At 41.1% G+C, this 13,381-nt stretch overlaps 1 protein-coding gene across 1 annotated transcript in view; it reads left to right on the forward strand.

The window, feature by feature from the left end:
* Nucleotides 1-12,643, forward strand: part of LOC117557920 (zinc finger MYM-type protein 1-like) — a 39,058-nt gene extending 26,415 nt beyond the window's left edge. Inside the window, 1 exon segment of the mRNA XM_034233915.1 lies at nucleotides 12,256-12,643. Coding sequence (XP_034089806.1) covers nucleotides 12,256-12,643 — 388 coding nt within the window.
* The last annotated feature ends 738 nt before the right edge of the window (nucleotides 12,644-13,381 follow it).

Genomic DNA, 13,381 nt, shown 5'->3' on the forward strand with positions numbered 1-13,381 from the left:
GAAAGTTGTACGGCAGCCGATGGAGAGTTGTCCGTAAGCCAAGTTTCTGTTAAACCGAGGTAATCTAAATTAGACTCTAGTAACATATTCTTTATCTGGTCAATTTTTAGACAAGATTTTAAGCTTCGTATATTTAGGTGTCCACCTAATATACCCTTTGGTTTTACCTTCGGATCCCAAATAATTCTTGCATTGTTTACAGTTTGGACGACTTTTCACTTCCGGTTCATTTGGATTGCTCTGTTTACTACCCTACCACGCTTGATATTGTTGCTGTTAGAGTATACATATTTCACTGTGTGAAATGTTGTGTGGAACCACAGCTGTACATACACTGTTATTACTTGCTGGAACAGTCGGAGGTGTTGTCACTTTTGCTGCAAGACTTCTTGACGAAGAAATCACTGCTGGCGGTGAATTCCCCGGCGACAGTTCGCGCGTACCCGCGGGCAGGGATTCCACTAGTAGCGGAGACTGCTCCCGTTTTTGCCAATGTATGTTCGACTCTGGATATCTGTCGACCTCCTTGGATTGCTGCCACTGGATGGTGGCCGCTGGATAACCTCTGACTCGTCCGTGTTGCTCGGGGTGAGTAGGCGCCCGGCTGGATCACCCTCGTTGGGCCACCCCAGGCCGGTGTCTGGATGTTGCAGCTGGAGGACTGCTGGATCCTCCGTGGTGCTCAGGGAGGGTGCAGGTTGAACTAGGTGAGTTTGCTGATAGTTTATGGTCCCCATATAAATCTGAATATATAGTACATACATGTCCCCATATAAATCTGAATATATAGTGCACACATGTCCCCATATAATTGTGAATATATAGTACATACATGTCCCCATATAAATCTGAATATATAGTACATATATGTTCCCATATACATCTGAATATATAGTACATACATGTCCCCATATAAATCTGAATATATATGACATACATGTCCCCATATACATGTTGATATATAGTAAATGTATGTTCACATATATACACAACCAATATATTATAAATATTTACATATATTACTCAATATATGGAAAGCCGCAATTACTGATGTATAGGGGTGTAACAGTTCACAGAAGTCACGGTTCGGTTCATACCTCGGTTTGGGGGTCACGGTTCGGTACAACAAGGAAAAGCAAAAAAAAGTCCCAAATGCATAATTTTTTTTGCTGTTATTTATTTGTAACAGTAGTGCAAGTTTTGGTATGAAAATAAGGAACTCTACCATTTGGAATCATTAACTGTATTACACAGTTAAAAACAAACCACAAACAGTAACACAGACACTCAGATGGCCATATTATTTATAATGGCTGATGTCAAACAAAAAGGTTAAATAAGCTGTACAACTAAAAATAATGTCTTGAAAATATTAAAAATAAATAATAAGTGTTTCAATCACAATCAATAAAAGGCAATACAGAACTGTATAACATCTCCTGATGTCAAAATATAAAATAAATACAATGATAAATATAAAACAAAATAAAATCTGTACCTTTAGGAGCAATGTCTAACATGTGTAATTCACTTGTGAGTGTGTGAGGCCATTATGCCTAAATAAAGGTACTCAAGCTTTACTCTATTTTCAAGTTGTTCTTCAAAAAGATGAGTTTGACTACGTTGTCAGTAGTGAGGGCAGATCTGTTGGCGGTAACTATGTCACCTGCCGTCGAGAAAACCCTCTCGCTGGGGACTGAGACTGACTCGGAAGTGATTGAGCATGTTTGACGTGTTACCACTAGCATACCGCACCGCTGTCAAACAACGCCGACACACCGTCCTCGTCCGATCCACAACTCGCACCCCATCATTGTTGTAGTCCACAGGGAACCCGAAATGTTCCCACACAGCTGATTTAAAAGAAGCAGGTGTATGGAAGCAAACAAGAGACAGAAGTATTTGAATTTTATTAGACACCGAATTTATAGCATTGAAAATAATTACTTTGAAAATCATGAATCTGAATGTTTTTGCTCCGAATTTACCTATGTGAAATAAAAATGTAAAAATTCAAGTGAAAAAAATTCGAATGTCAAAAAATTCGGTGTATAAAATTGGATGTCCAAAATTGCGATGCATCATCATCCGGGCTACTCAGACAGGATAAGCAATCGAGCCCTAATGCAATCAAACTGACTTGGCCTATCAGAGCACGGCTTTGTCAGTCATGTGATCACAACAACCCGGGAGAAAAATGACGGAGAACAGCGGGGCTCGCCGCTCGGGTAAGTAGTCAGTTTGTGCTCTTTATCTTACAAGCAGTGAGGGCTCTACAGCATTTGTATCTTACATTAGCTAGCTAAATGAGTGAAGTAGCCTTGTGCCTTGCTGTTAGCAAGCTCCGTAGTTATCATTAATTGAAGTGAATCACAACGTTACCGTGTCCTTTTGTGTGTTTGTGTGTGTGTGTGTGTGTGGGGGGGGGGGGGCGGTTTGCAAAGTAACGTAACGATCACTTCGGTTAGATAAGTCAAGTAGACCATGCTACACTATACGAAATACTCTCTTACAAAAGCCCTGCATTTAAACATGTTAATGTTACTTTAGTCAAAGTATGCTAGTATAATTAGGAAAGTGTTGTTAGAGTATTTAAAGTAGACACAAGTTATTCTATTATATTATATCATTTGATTTATTGTTATTACCGATGCACGAGTTGACTTAACTGTTGTAGTTGGAGCTCATTTGAACAATGAGCTAACTAATTATTACTTTCATAATGGTGTAATGTGCTGACTATTTTCTACATTAATAGATGAAGGTCTGGTTTGTTCAAAGTCTCAAACTAGTAGGACCAGAGCCCGAGAGACTCTAGGGCTCTGAGTAGGACATGCTGTCATAATTACCCAGAGTCCGAAGTGACACCTTTACAATGTTAAAGCTGTTGGATAAATGTAGTGACGTAAAAACTAAAGTATTCAAGTTAGTGTAGTGGAAAAGAGATGTTTTTTTTTTTTTTTTAAACGTTACCAAAACAAAATCTCTTGTTTTGGACTGACAGTAATGATTCAAGAAATAGTAGATAAATAAATACACACACATCAATGTGTTGTGGATGGAACACAACAAATGGTGCTCTTACCTGTGATGCCTCCTCCACACATTATAACCAGACTGTATCATTCAAACTATAAGTAACAGTTCTAGCTACTTGACGTCAGACAAACAATTCAAAAGACAAAATCAACACAATGTATTGAAAGACCAATCTTTATTTCTCTCCTTTTGTTTGTGTTATTAAACCCTGTCAATCTAAAAAACTGAGCAACTCAACAGTTAACTTTATATTTCTTATTGTCCAAAGCATCTATTACACTATTTGTTCCCCTCTCATATTCACAGGATGGATGATTAGAGACTTTGGGGGAGACCTCAGCTTTATGAACGTCCTGTCTGTTGGTTTGGCCGGAGAGGGCTGAGGGTCTTTCCCTGCGAGGAGTCCTCCTCGCAGGGAAAGACCCTGCAGGCCTGAGGGAGGAGGACCAGACCTGATGGAGGAGGACCTGCACCACCTACAGAACTTAGCCCATGCTGGGCATAGCTGTTACCACCTGCACAGGCCTAGCCTGTCAATTAACATTTAGTGTAACTTATTTATATTATTTCGTTTTTATTTAAAAAAAAATGGTGATGGTTCATGCTTGATAACTTTTAGTTCACATTTCAATAAATTGTATTTGCAATCCTTTTGTCCGTTATTCTTGCTGAAAATGTTAAATTACACATTCACATCTGAATGAAGATTGGTACCATTTATTTATGACGTTCCAAACTCGGCGGCACAAGTGATGTGAAGCTCAAAGTGCAAATGCATTTGATCAGCTGACTTTTTTTTTGCCAAACTTTATAGGCCTGACAATAATCACACTGTCTCTGTGCCACGTAAAACACAAAACAACACAAATGAAGTTCCTGTTAGACTACAAAACTAGTCAGTGTGCAGGTCTTTGTGTTACAATACAAGTGTCTCTTAGTGAATGTCCTGTACTGCTCTTAAATCTCATCACATCAGCTTCTCCTTTCCCTCTTGGATGTTCTTCTGGACCCTCAGAGAAAGAGAACATGGTGAAGCAGTCCTGTCTCTCAGGCCTGTCCTTTCCTAACAGAAATATCAAAAAACATATTATTGCAGAGCAAGTGTGTTATTTAAGAAAGAGGTGTGTTTGTTTGTTCATAAATATAATGATTTTTTTATTTGAATGTGTTTTTTAAATCCAACAGTGTACTACAAAGATAATCAGATTATGAATCAACCGTTCTAAATTCATCAACATTGAAATAAATGTATTATTAAAATAATATTTAACTGTTATCAAAACTTAGTGCAACTGTGGAAGCTTGCTCTGTCCGGTTGTCTCACTGAAAGACAAAGGGTCGCAGCTCTCACTATGTGATGTTGCTTGGTAAAATGTAAATGTAACCTTTTTCTAAGAAAGTACACTCAACATCACTGATGTGTGGGTGATCTAGTATTCAGCCATGTTTAATGGCATGTCTATCAGTGTATTGGAGTCATTACTTTATGCATTCTTTGTAAAGCATGAAAAAGGTGTACCTTGGAATCCGTGCTGAAGTTCTCTGCTGTGAGGAGTCCAGGTCTGTCTCTCCTCCTCTGGTCCAGGTCTGTCTCTCCTCCTCTGGTCCAGGTCTGTCTCTCCTCCTCTGGTCCAGGTCTGTCTCTCCTCCTCTGGTCCAGATCTGTCTCTCCTCCTCTGGTCCAGGTCTGTCTCTCCTCCTCTGGTCCAGGTCTGTCTCTCCTCCTCTGGTCCAGGTCTGTCTCTCCTCCTCTGGTCCAGATCTGTCTCTCCTCCTCTGGTCCAGATCTGTCTCTCCTCCTCTGGTCCAGGTCTGTCCTCTCCTCCTCTGGTCCAGGTCTGTCTCTCCTCCTCTGGTCCAGGTCTGTCTCTCCTCCTCTGGTCCAGATCTGTCTCTCCTCCTCTGGTCCAGATCTGTCTCTCCTCCTCTGGTCCAGGTCTGTCTCTCCTCCTCTGGTCCAGGTCTGTCTCTCCTCCTCTGGTCCAGGTCTGTCTCTCCTCCTCTGGTCCAGGTCTGTCTCTCCTCCTCTGGTCCAGGTCTGTCTCTCCTCCTCTGGTCCAGGTCTGTCTCTCCTCCTCTGGTCCAGATCTGTCTCTCCTCCTCTGGTCCAGGTCTGTCTCTCCTCCTCTGGTCCAGATCTGTCTCTCCTCCTCTGGTCCAGGTCTGTCTCTCCTCCTCTGGTCCAGGTCTGTCTCTCCTCCTCTGGTCCAGGTCTGTCTCTCCTACTCTGGTCCAGCCTGTCTGGATCACCTTAAGGAGACTTTGAACAAACAGATGTAAAGTTACATGCATGGGTTACAGACTTCTTTACATGCAAACAACTTGTTATCTTCTTTTAAAAACAGGTCATAATCTTATTGTTATACTTAAGAAATGGCTGGATATCACAGTCCTTATCCTGTATCAGTTTGATTGAGTAGTATTGTGTAGGTCCTTTTTATTTTACTGTTACTTTGGATGAGGTTTTCATGAATCAGTCAAATTCATTTGTTTTCATATGCCATATTCATATGTATCACACACGTAAGGGTAACACACAAACCTATTGAACAAATGCAATGCAATGGATAAGCTTCATTTCCACTGAAGTCACAGATAACGTCATATATAATATTTAAACAAATCATTTCCTTGTCACTAAAGCATTGACCACGCTATTCATCGTCCTTTAATGCAGGAATTAAGTTACATGTTCTGTTCTACAGCCACGATGAGGCTGTTTCTCAAGTGTGATGATAATACAATTAAAAGAGGCATTGGTAATAATATTAAAAACAACAATGTTTGGGTCGTTCGTCGGATAGGCGGTTAGCTGCAATAAATAACTCCAGTTCAACAAACCATATTACAATATCTAAGGGAGCGTTATTATCTTGAAATGTGACGTTCATATTTTAAAGATACACATATTTCATTGTGAGGTTGATTTAATATACACTAAGCCTCTCTTCAACAATACGTTGACGTTAGCTAGTCTATTTTATGCTATAGTAGAGCATAGCGAATTTAAACGAACCTTAACAATGCATACAGTAACCTAACTAGCAAACTAACTATCTAACGTACAAGGATGACCTTATTTTAGCAACCTCGCACAGAAGCCTTTTGGTATACAGTAGCATCCCACTTAATGTTTTACACTCTTGGATGCTACGCATAGCATCGTTAGCACAGATGGAGCTACGATTGCTCAAATGCTACCCCAAATCTAAACATTCATTAACGTTAGCTTAATAAAAACACCAGTAACATAAAGTACGCAGGGTTGACTTACCGAAGAAACTGCATTCATGGACGGTCTGTTTCAACCGCAGATAGATCCTATATTTGCAGGACGAATAGTCCACCAGGAACAACACAACAAACACGGCCGAGTTCAAGTAGTGTTCTCCTCATGAGCTGAGCCGCTGTAGCTTCACGGAGCTAACGGAGCTAGGAGCAGCAGTCCCGTTGTCATGAAGGGGGAATCTAACTATATACAGAATATGTTTTTGTAGATCCAGGCTAGAAACATGTTCACTTTCTTATGTTAAGTTGGACATTTTAACAAAGGGTCTACGGGAATTGCTCCCATCTGCATCCATCGCCTACAGTTTGCAGCATTGGGCTTCACCGCACTGTCCCGGGGTTTGCCGCTTGGCTCTGAAAGGCCAGAAGTCGGTTTGATTGCATTAGGGCTCGATTGCTTATCCTGTCTGAGTAGCCCGGATGAGGCTGCATCGCAATTTTTGACGTCGAATTTTACACACCGAATTTTTTTACATCGAATTTTAAACACCGAAATATTTGACGTCGAATTTTTTTCACTTGAATTTTTGGGATCTGAATTTGAACATTCGAATTTTTTTAACTTGAATTTTTACATTTTTATTTCACATAGATAAATTCGGAGCAAAAAAAATTCAGATTCATGATTTTCAAAGTAATTATTTTCAATGCTATAAATTCGGTGTCTAATAAAATTCAAATACTTCTGTCTCTTGTTTGCTTCCATACAGGTGGGTTCTAGCTCCTGTGTGTTGTGTGAACTCGCCATAGCTACTAACTTTTCTTCTTCATGTATTGTGTTCGATTTGTTGTGTTTTGTTCTTGTTCTTCATTTGTTATTTACGGGCGGCTGGCTTTTAGGCGCAATACCGCCCCCTGGATTATATATAGTGTAATACTGCCCTGAGCGACAGACTTTTTTCCCACTCGTAAAAAAAGGCGTATTCGCCGTCTGACTGCATGTGCCGAACCGTGACGTCCGAACCGCGACGGTACGGGACGAATACGGATACCGTTACACCCCTACTGATGTATTATCCCATATATTGTAATATATTAACACAATATATTCTATATATCAATATATTGTAATATATTAACGCAATATATTAACACAATATATTATTCTTTATATCAATATATTGTAATATATTAATGCAATATATTAACACTATATATTATTCTATATATCAATATATTGTAATATATTAATGCAATATATTAACACAATATAGTATTCTATATATCAATATATTGTAATATATTAACTCAATATATTATACTATATATCTTCAATATATTTTGTAGATATGAATAAATATGTGTTTCATGTTGATTATTAATCAGTATCAGTTGGTGTAGCCAACAGCAATATTTACTTTATTAAATCTTTTCAATTAACCAGTAAATCAGAAAACAAAATAATGCAATATATTGACAGTTAATATATGGGGAAATATATTTTCTTTGCGTAAGGGGGAAATGCAGCCTGAACACCATACATAGTCCCATGAGGAGCTTCCTTCCTCAGGAGAATGCCTCAGGCCGGCACGGAGCAGGGAAACTACTGTACACCTGAGTTACTATTTCCTTGAATAATAAATACACAATTACAGCATGCAGTAGTTCTGCATATACTGTGTCTCAACATAAATAATTGAAACACATCTTGTCACAATTTGTTGTGTTGTTTTTCATTTACCTTGATGTATTTTTCAATAGTTATGTTCTAAAATGACTTTTGGCACAATACGTCATTGCAAGGCAGGTTTTTGTTGTGAGGTTTTCCAGTAACTTCTATCCATAAAAAGTTCCTAAACTACTTTCTGTGGCAATATGGTGCCCATTGAGTCAGTTGGATGAGGAGCATACATTGTTAGATTAGATTAGGCTGGGAACCGATAATTACACCAGCCAGTCTATGAAAATGTTATGCATCACACACTCAGTGAGCCAGCAGTGGAATAAAAAACTGTGTGCTGTGTCACCAGCTTTGCATGAAACCAATGAGTCCTGTGGGTGTATTTAACTGCTGCAGCGGTAGAGTTGAAAATATATTGGCAAGAGTTAAAGCTCTTTACTTTGAGTTACTAACTACCTATAGAGCTCATTCCAGGCACATATGTATTGTTTTTACTGTAGGGGGGTAAGCTGAGCCAACTTTTACTTGTGTTGTCCTCTTGGCAAGGAAACATTAGATAGAAGTAAAATGACAACAACAGCCTCTACTTCAGGATGACTTCTGTCAATCAAAATGCAAATAATGCATCTATAACAAATGGTCATGAACAAATGACGTGGCTTGACATGCCCATTCTAAGGGCTAAGTTGATCGGGGTAAATTGAGCCATCTGGAGGTAAATTGAACAATTAACTTTTTCAGGTTTAAACCTGAGTTGTTTGGTACAGGACTGTTGTTTTTGTTTGCTGTTTAAAATGCTAGCCCACAGCATTTCTTGGGAGTAAGACCATTGAACTGGTCAGCCAGTTTTTTGTTTGCAACTCCTTCTCTCTCCTGTGTGAAGACCCTCTTGGCTGTTCCACTATACCCTACAGTTTTCACTACCTTTTTCTTCCTTCCTTTTTACCAATCTCCGCAGGGTTGACCTGTCAATGTTTCTGTCTTTTGCCACTGCTCTGATGGATTTTCCACCCAAGGAAAAAAGAAATTCCTGTATATACAGGAAGTGATGTTCCTTTTAAAGAAGAAGTCCCAAATAAAAGCTGCCTTACTACTATGTGATAAAGGTCATTTAAGTGTCTTATTAGTTCAATTACACCACCTTTGATATTGGGAAGTCCTTAAAATTCAAACAACAAATGATAAAGTTGGTCCATGCCCTCCAAATGACCTACATATATTTTTCTCTGCCTTCCAAAGTTATTGAACACATCATGATTAAGGTTTGGTTAGGGATTTTTGGGACAAAAACAAGGTTCAGGATTAAGGTCAGTAATTTACATGAGAGCCAGGGGTTGTATTAAGCCTACAATTGTCTGTAGTGGTGGTGCATTGGCTGTTTGTAGAGAAATAAAATACAAAACCATTTTTGATGATCATAACCAAACTAGATATGATGAACCCCTCTGGTAAGCAGGATGCAGTCCCTTCCCTGTCAAAAGGCGCATTCACACTGCGGTACTTTTCCCACAAAGGTTCATGTGAACTTAGTTCATGTGAACTCTTTAGTTCGCATGAACTAAGTACAGATCGCGTTCACACTGGAAAAAGTCCCTGGGGGAGGATTAGGCAAATGAAGCCGCTGATGTCACTTGTTCTTCTTCTGCTTTGGGTTTACTGGCAGGCCGCAAACCACTTCACGACGTATACTGCCGCCCAAAGTCCCCGGCCGGAAGTCCCCGGAGTTGGGGACTGGCTTCAGTAGAAGCTGCTGGGACTCCCAGCGGCTTCTACTGAAGCCTTCCGAGTAAATCGCCAGAACGCCGACACCTCCTCATCTCCACCGCTCCCATGTTTTATTTTGTGTTGCCATAAGTTAGTCTCTCTGCGTTTCTGCGCTGGGCTAATGCTAATGCTAATAATGCTAATGCGAGGATAATAAAATGGCGGCTTCACAAAACTTTTTGGTAGTTTTACGGGGTCTGGTTTGCAATCCGCCCAGCCAATCAGAAATATAGCTATTTTCTCACAAAAGAGCCGCTCGAAAGTCCCTGCTCTCGAGCAGGGACTTTCGAGGGGGTAAAAAGGTTCACATGAACTAATTTTAGTACCGGCTCTTTTTGGTGTGAACGCGATAAAAGAGTTCACATGAACCTTTGTGGGAAAAGTACCGCAGTGTGAATGCGCCTAAAGAGGAGGCAGTCAGAAGCAAGCTGACAGTGACAGATTTAATCTGAGGCCGGCCGCTAACTGGCTTTTATCTCAATTCTCAGGAGCCTGTGGAGTCTATTTTATACAACATTAGAAAGACTGATTCTTATTACATTATAAGCTTATTGTGCTCATTTCATGAGGCTGTGACTTTGGAATAAATAGACTAAATCACCAATCCCAAGGTTTGATGGGTAGGAAAGGAAAGGAAGGGAAAAGTCACAGCAAGAACGTTTTTAGCTTGCATTAGAAATGTTGCAAAAGCCAGGTGCACACTGCAGAGACAATGAGTTATTATTAGGCTCTGGCCTTGGCAGTGTGTGTGTGTGTGTGTGTGTGTGTGTGTGTGTGTGTGTGTGTGTGTGTGTGTGTGTGTGTGTGTGTGTGTGTGTGTGTGTGTGTGTGTGTGTGTGTGTGTGTGTGTGTGTGTGTGTGTGTGTGTGTGTGTGTGTGTGTGTGTGTGTGTGTGTGTGTGTGTGTGTGTGCTCAACGCCTCCGCATAGCTAGGAAGCAGCATTATGAAGGTTTTCCACTATAACTGTAGAAACGTTAGCGAAAACAAATGACGTATGATGGCGACAGAGTAGGGAGGGACTTCCACAGGCCGGCCGAATGCTGATTGGAAGGTTGTGTTGCCAAGAGACTGTAGCCTCATCCCAATACCCCTCCTCGACTCCTTTCTTCCCCTCCTCCGGGACATGACCCGGAAATCGATCAAGACACGCCATTTTGAAGGACGTCCCAATAGCTGAAATGCACACGGAGGAGTCGAGGAGGGGTGCGGGAGGAGACGAAAGGGAGGATACACGAGAGCAGACTACGCGGAAGTGTTTTCATACTCGCGTATAAAAGCCCCGCCCCCACCTTCATAGCTGGTCGATTTCAACAGAGGAAAACCGACAACTGGAAGATGAGTGGAAAAGCGTCACATAAATGTATAAGTGCTCACAGCTCCGTGGGAATTATTATGTGCAATTCATTTCTTAAGGTTATACTAACAATTGAAGTCATGTTTAAAGATTTTGAAGCCATTATTGTGGGTCATTAGAAAATAAATGTTAACACATGCAATGCACTTTTTCTTTTATAGGGACTGATGATGAGACCCTTAACCTGATACAGCTGCGGTCTGAACATGACCACCTGTTCACAGGGAGGACGCATAGTGCCAACAAAGCATGGGAGTAAGTTCTCTGAAGTTAAAAGTGTAACTGTTTTCACCTAATCATTTTTATGGATGTACATACATTTCTTTGCTCAGGGAAATACTTAAGAAAATGGGACTGCAGGGACCTGTCAGCCCTTCCCAGGTGTCCAAGAAATGGGACAATTTAAAACGGAAGTATAACAGAGCGTCCACACTACAGCTTCAAAAAAAGCTTGGAGCTGGGCGTGTCTGAAGCTTGGGGATTTTATTCGAGCAACGCGACCAACAACCAATCACACGAATCTCCCGCCCCCGACATACAAAGCAAAAAACCCCGAGGATGTTATGCGAGCAATATATATATATATATAAACTCCCCAAACAGGCGAAAACCTACCAGTTTCACCCACTGTCTCTGCCACCTCCCTCCATGACTGGTTCTTCCGGTTTGTATCCCGGTAGGTGAAGAGGGTCTGGTCATACAAAACCGGGTGATTTGCTACGGCGATAATTAGTTTCTCCTCCATCTTTTTTTTAAATATTGAAATGATCGGCGGGATATCTCTCCCAGCTTAGACATGGTTTGATTGGCTAGGGCTTGAGCTGTCAGATTTTCAAAAACAGGATTTGATTGGCTGGCAATGTTCAACTTCTGACGCCGGAGATGGCGGAGACGGACCGCTATGATGCTACCCACAATTCAGTTCGGCGAAAAGCGAGGCAACGTGACGTCACCCCATTCAAAGTGAATGGACAGACGCGTTGGAAACTGTTTTTGATGCTGTCGACGCTGTAGTGTGGACGCAGCGTAAGGTGTGGTAAAAATGTTGTTTAGCACCATGAGATGTTTTCTGCTCTTTAAATGCATGATGTGTGTCATGCATTTTGCTTAATCACTGAACACAGTATAGCCTATGCTTGTGTAATATAATTTCAAAGCCTGTTAACACTTTAATTTAATTTATTTTAGGAGCTCAGGACCCCAGCCACTGGACCAGGGAGAGGCCATGCATGAGGCTATCGGGGGGAGGCCTTCTATTGAGCCTCCTATCCTCTTTGACTCATGCGATGGGGAGAACCCGGCACCTGCGGCTGCTGTGGCCTCTGATGGATCGACGGCTGCAGCTGTCCAGGCATGGGAGGAGGAGGAGGCCCAGCCTGGCTCAAGCAGCCTTGACGTTGAGCCATCAACCCCTGCCGCTCCACCCCCCAGAAAGAAACAGAAGGAAGATCCATTCCTTGATTTTGTGAAGGCGGAGGCTGCCAGGGAAGAAGAGAGGTTCAAGGCCTCTCAACAGGCGAATGAAGCATCCACCAAAAGATTCCTTGACCTTTTCGAAAAGCTTGTGAACAAATAAATGGTGTGCTGTTCATGCATGTGATTCAGTTTGGCTTTTGGGAGTGGAAGTATGGCACATGGAACTTATGCTAACATCTAAAGAACAAGCAATCTTCACTTTCAGATGAGAACATCTACATGTTTTAAAGTGTCATACAATGGCAGAGTGAAGGGTTTTTACACACTGGTTTCAAAATGCACTATTTAAGGCAAAGTAACAAAGCTATGGGTTGGAAAACAAACGCTAACATGAACCACTCTGGTATCATGGTTGGTCTTAAAAAGTTGAGAACAAAACTCTGCAAAGTGGTTATCCCTCAGTCAACCTCTTGCATTTTCACTCTTTTCAACCAATCATCTGCACACACTGAAATACTTGAATATCATTTAGATTTCACATCACATGATACAATGTCAGTTGTTATTTATCATCTTGGACCAATTTACATGAAACACATGTATGAGGACAGTGCACAATTAAATGATGCATGAGGCAGTAGACTGATTTTGAGCACATGTTTTATTTTGACATACAAAATGTATATGTGCCAGGGGAACACAAATGTATCACAAAAAATATAAAATAATAGCAACCTATATGTAATCGTGATCCTCCAATTCTCTTGGCTGCACATCTGGAGCTGAGACCTGTGCTGCCAGTCTGTCACGCCAGCCATTTGCACTCCGTTCCCCCATTACTGGACGAGGTGCAGGCACATCCAGATCGTCCTCAGTTTGGAGCGGTTCAAGGACGTCC

Source organism: Gymnodraco acuticeps, unplaced genomic scaffold, assembly GCF_902827175.1.
Source record: "Gymnodraco acuticeps unplaced genomic scaffold, fGymAcu1.1, whole genome shotgun sequence".
NCBI lineage: Eukaryota > Metazoa > Chordata > Actinopteri > Perciformes > Bathydraconidae > Gymnodraco > Gymnodraco acuticeps.